Source organism: Carassius auratus, chromosome 32 (genome assembly GCF_003368295.1).
Source record: "Carassius auratus strain Wakin chromosome 32, ASM336829v1, whole genome shotgun sequence".
NCBI classification, from domain to species: domain Eukaryota; kingdom Metazoa; phylum Chordata; class Actinopteri; order Cypriniformes; family Cyprinidae; genus Carassius; species Carassius auratus.
Window position 1 is genome coordinate 922,693 of NC_039274.1, and position 5,719 is coordinate 928,411.

At 40.6% G+C, this 5,719-nt stretch overlaps 1 protein-coding gene across 1 annotated transcript; it reads right to left on the bottom strand.

Moving 5' to 3' along the window:
• Positions 1-422: 422 nt before the first annotated feature.
• Positions 423-1,853, bottom strand: LOC113051288 (doublesex- and mab-3-related transcription factor A1). Its single transcript, XM_026214889.1, has 2 exons — positions 1,435-1,853; positions 423-1,149 (listed from the first exon to the last, which is right to left on the bottom strand). Exons 1-2 carry the CDS (start codon positions 1,796-1,798, stop codon positions 455-457), a joined length of 1,059 nt encoding a protein of 352 aa, XP_026070674.1. The 5' UTR covers positions 1,799-1,853; the 3' UTR covers positions 423-454.
• Between the last annotated feature and the right edge of the window lie 3,866 nt (positions 1,854-5,719).

Sequence of the window (5,719 nt, forward strand, 5' to 3'; positions counted from 1 at the left end):
ACATCATCTGTTACTGAATCATCACTTTACATTAAAACATTTACATCAACAGCATCCGAATCATCCGTGCTAATGCTAAAACATCCAAAATCTATTCATGTTCATACACTGCAGATGTTTCATTATATCTAATAATGTTAATGTGTTTACAGATCAGACAGATTTATTGATTTATAGTGGTTTTATTTCACCAGTCCACTTTGAAACTGTTTCTCACAGATGAAACCTTGCATAGATTTGACTTAAAATGGGGTTGATTTATGGCTTTCTTTTCCTTACTAAGATTTATTAACAAACTTTTTCAAATATGCATAAAACTATACAACATTTTACAAACAAATCTGTATAAAAGTATATATGTATAAACCTGGATTGACTTCCATGAGCTGCTAGTGCACTAAATGTCATCTCAAGCCCTGATACTGTTGTACGCTGTAGTTTAATGAAGAAGAGATCATTTGTCGTGGCCGAGGCTGGAGTAAAACACTGCGGGGCTGAACGAGTCTCTGGGGTGAGACAGCGCTCCGGGGAAGGGATAGTCTGCCGGGGGACGCAGGGACATCGCCGGGACAAATCCAGACGCCAGATACGGAGGAATGAAGCTGGGTGTGGAATAGGCGAGCCGCAGCGGAGCGATGGCAAAGCGAGGGTTAAACCCCAGCACGCCGTCACTGAAGCAGCTGGAGGAAGCGTGGAGGGGAGAGAACGCAGACGTGGAGCTCAAGTGTCTTCGTGGAGCTTCTGAGACGCAGACGGCAGACGACCGTGAGACGGGGAGGTTCTCCGACAGCGGGACAACGTCTCCGTTTGAGATCTGTCCCTCCGGAGAACCCAGCAGCAGGTCGATGGCCCTCACCACGTCCCCCGAACAGGTCTTCAGCGCCGCCTCCAGAGCGTCTGGTTTGAGGTGAGGGAAGATCTTCATCAGGACAGCGCCGGGGTCTCGTCCGCTCCTGATGGGAAGCTCTTCTTTGGGTTTCTCTGACTCACTGCCGGACTCCAGATCGGAGGAGCTCACCGACTGATGATCGGATCCCGGAGACCCGCGGTCGCTCTTGTCTGACGCAGGGGTCAGCGCAGGTGTGTGTGGTCTGAACCAAGCCTGATTCATCAGTCCGCTCAACACACTGCACTTGTTCAGGCTTTTCTCTGCAAGAATAAAACATAAATACTGTCAGCGTTTAGTTCATGGCAGGCAACAGAACAGAAGCTGATCATTCACACTGGAGCTGGTTTAATTCGTGCTCTCTGGAACACATTACTGTATAAACATCACTACTATAAATCTATAAATCTCTCTCAATAGTGTGCATCGTATAAACAAACACTGACATATGAACTATAAAAACACTTAAATACTTTCAACGTTAAACGTTAAGAGAATACACTGAGAAGGGTTAATTCTGTTTACATTTAAACAGAAACAGTTCCTACCGTCTCTGAACGCGTCCGGAGCGAAGGCGTCAAACGCGGAGCTCAGCGGTGCTCTGGAGACGCTCCTGCCGCCCTCACTCGCTCCTGCTCCGGGGTACATCATCTGCAGCTCCTCCTGCGCCTGCTGCCTCCGAAGCGCCACCTGCGCCGCCATCACGCGCTGCCTCTCCGCGATCAACGCGCACTTGACGCACGCGCAGTCGCGCCAACGGCAGAAGCGTTTGTGGCCCTTTAGAGCCGAGACCACCCCGTGATTCCTGCAGCGCGCGCACTTCGGGCTGCGCGGGAAACTCCTGTCCTCCGGCCGCAGGAAGAGCGCTGCGTGCGGCGCGAGGAGAGAGAAGCGCCCGCTGCTGGACTCCATCACTCTCCGTGTGTGTGCGTCTGAGAGAGAGCGTGTGTGTGTTTCTGCTGCTGAAGGTGAATGAGCCAAGGATTTAATGCTGCAGGTGACAAAAGAGAAAGGCGACACCGACACGCCCCTCCCTCACACACACACTCTCTCTCACACACACACACACACACACACACAACCCTCATCATGCTATTTTAAAGTGAGTTTAACCTTAGCTTCTATTTGCTCTTTATTTTCTATTTTCTGTGTGTGAATTATGACCAAAGCACATGTCATAAAATCTTTCATATCTGAACATCTTTGACTCGAGCTCATCTGGACATTCATCTACAGATTCCTGAGTGGGTTAAACAGAGCATGAAATCATGAAGCATTAGTTTAAAACAACAGGTCTATATAATATTCACATGAGCAGTTCATAGGGAAGACACTGAATTAACCCTACATGAAATACTGACTTTTTAGGCAAAGCAAGTTTATTTATATAGCACATTTCGTACACAATGGGAATTCAAAGTGCTTTACATAAAATAAAGTAAAAGAATAATAAAGAAAAAGAATAAAACAAGCATTTTTAAAACTGTTAAAATTATTTTTTAAATGTACTTATTTAAAATTAATTTAAAACAGTTCAAAACAGTGAAAATATAGTGCAATCAGTTCGGACATCGCACAGTGCTCATTCAGTAAATGCACAGCTAAACAGATGAGTTTTAAGTCTAGATTCATATGTGACTAGTGTTTTAGCACATCTGATCTCTTCTGGAAGCTGATTCATAATAACTAAAGGAGGACTCCCCTTGTTTTGTGTGAACCCTTGGTATTTCTAACTGACTTGATCCTAGTGATCTGAGTCCTCTGTTAGGCTTATATTCAGTGAACAAATCTGCAATATATTTCATAACATTGACCTATTTTTTTTCTTACAATTCTGTCCTTTTTTTCTCACAAATCCAAGTGTATATCTCCTACATCAGACTTTTTAACTTGATTTAACTCAGCAATTGTGAATTTATTTTTTCTAACCATAACTGTGGGATATAATGTTTCTGAGCCGAAAGGGAATTTTTTATTTATTTATATAATTAAATAATTATTTATATAATTAAAAAAAGAAAGAGATTTTTGAAATATAAACTCAAAATAACTTTGTTTTATTATTATTATTTTATACCATGGCTTCCATTGACTGCTACTTTACTCACGACATACAACAAGCAGTGCAATGTAGGTCTGGCTTATTCTTTTAGACTGTATAGATAATATGCCTTCTCATAATATCTTTAATATTTGGGACTTTAGACAAAACTGCATAAATACACATTTTGGCGGACTCTTATTTTGCAATGCAACATGTGACACTCAGAAGTGAAACTGTTTTGTGGAGACGGGAAACATTTTATTTTTATTTATTTATTATGAATTTACAGATAAAACAGGTTGTATATACAAGTTTATGAGAGGCTTTTATTTTGTTATTTCACACCAGACAGGCTGTAGACTATTTGTTTACCTGTTTATTATTATATTTACTTATTTATTTATTAACCTGTTAACTGTCACTCACGTTTTTGAAGATAGACATGAATGTGCATGATACAAACCTAAATTTTTATAATTCATGACTGAAAACATTTTCTAAGATGATTTTGATGTACCATTTACATGGTAATGCCATGTCTGATTTTAAAATGGGTTTTAAAGGATGAATTTTGAGATTTTATGTTTTCAAGTGATATATAACTTCTGATGATTTCTAAAATGTGATAGAGAAAAAGGCAACGAGGAAGTAACTGTAGATTTCTGAGGGTGCACTCTTGTCATAAATTGATCTATTACTTTTCCTACATAATTTTTAACAAAAAATATTGGTAAAATATATATTTGGGAGTCTTAGACCTTTCCAACGATATATAGTTTGTCAAGATTAGATTAGATTTAATTGTAATATAGTATAGTCAACGTAGGCGTCCCGTATACGGGACGGGGTGACAACTAACAGGTTAATTATTGACAGAGAACCTGCTGAATAAATGAAGCCAAAGATGCTTTTCTTTTAAATAGTCTCCACTCTCCTCTGCTGTGTTGTACAGTATACGAGTCCATCTGCTCATCACTGACTGATCCTGTTAAATATGCAAAAATACATTATTATCATTCAGCTGAAGAAAATTGACAATTGCATTTTTCTTCTGCCTCTATCCAACATTTTTTTTTTTTCAACAAAAAAAAAGACTAATTAAAGTCATCTGTCTCTCAAGACAAGACTAGGTTCAAACTCATATTGGTCTGTCAGTTTGTTCCCTTTTTCTCCATCTCGTCTTTCGTCTCTTTCAATCTCAGGAATAATCTCCACTCTGTGCCAATCGGACCGTCAACGCTCCAGAGCAGATTTTTCCTGGTATTTGCGTTCACTTGTTCGGAGACACGCCCGCGTGTTCTTCTGGGAGAGAGGCAGAAAAGAAGAGAAAGGAGGATGTTATCATTTCATCCACAGGCTTCTACATCTGCGTCTTATCAGAGCACTGCGGATCTTATCTGAGCACATGCTGCCTTTCTACACGGATGAGCAACAGAGAACCACTATAGCAGGAGTGTGTGTGTGTGTGTGTGTGTGTGTGTGTGTGTGTGTGTGTGTGTGTGTGTGTGTGTGTGTGTGTGTGTGTGTGTGTGTGTGTGTGTGAGAGAGAGAGATCCTACATGGAAATTAAACATAGTTGCTTCATGTTTTAAATACACTTCTAGAAAACATGACATCTCTCTAACTGGAAAATAACTGAGTTTACTCGGCTTGTGTGTATGTGGAGACATTTTGAAGTGATGTTGTTGGTCTTCTTGAGACTCTTTAAACGTCTTGTTGACCATGAGCTGCTCTTGACCAGAAGCTTTTAGAAATGTTCACTTAGTCACGGACAGACGCGCTGGCTGTCTTTCATTCTCACTGAGGCAGGAGACACCTGAGGGTCCCTGATGGATCCGTATCTGTCCTCAAGACCACCGCAAGAGAAGAGAGAGAGACTAAAGACTCTGAAAGAAGAAAATATTAACACAAAAACAGACACCTCTTTCGCACAGACCTCCGGAGGGGCAGGGGCTCGAGTCCCTTTAATTCTTACTGAAAACACTTCAAAAGAATATTAAGGTTTGACATGTCACTATAACAACACTATTAAAGATATCAAGAACATCTGCCATGTTTTTGCATTATTCTGATGAAGTTTTAAGCAAATGGAGTAAAAATAAGAGTCTGATTTCACACTTTCTGCTGCCACTAAGTGGCACTTTAAGGATACAGGTAACAAAAATATTTAATTTCAGTCATGTTCACATGTGAAGAGTCAGCAGCTACCAAAGAACAGATGTAACACGTTAAATCAATTTAGGTTTCAGTATGTAATTTATATTGTCTGGTTTTGCCTTACATTAATTGCTTACCTGTTCAGTGGGTGATATAAAGCAGATATGACTGTGCTAAGACAAAATCTAGTAATGAAACATTTATTTGAGTTGTAATTGTTATTGCTAACTTCTAGAGATTACAGTAATACATGCCATGGTGAAAAATGACTAAATGAATAATATTGAAATTATGTTAAGATGAATTTTATAAGTGTGCCCCTAAAAGCACAAGTGACTGGTTTCCCAGTTTCTGTGGTCTAGATCTGCCACTGCCAGAGACACGCTCAGACCTACAAGCATGTTCTTCAGCACACGCTAAGAGTCCGTGACGGGGAATGGGTCGAGGGTCAGGTGCTGTGTTAAACAGCTGCTCAGATGCAGATACTAATGGATTCTGCCTGTGGCTGGGACGGGGGTCACCGCTGGGGTCGCTGACTGTTTGCAGCTTTTACAGGATGTTACAATCACCACCAGAATTAAGAACAGCGTCAACAGATAATATTTGATCACTGTTTTTATGTATAATTGCAA

Coding starts and splice junctions, on each gene's coding strand:
- LOC113051288 (XM_026214889.1), bottom strand. CDS start 1,798: ATGGAGTCCAGCAGCGGGCGCTTCTCTCTCCTCGCGCCGCACGCAGCG. Junction 1,150..1,434: donor TCCGGACGCGTTCAGAGACG/GTAGGAACTGTT, acceptor TTATTCTTGCAG/AGAAAAGCCTGAACAAGTGC.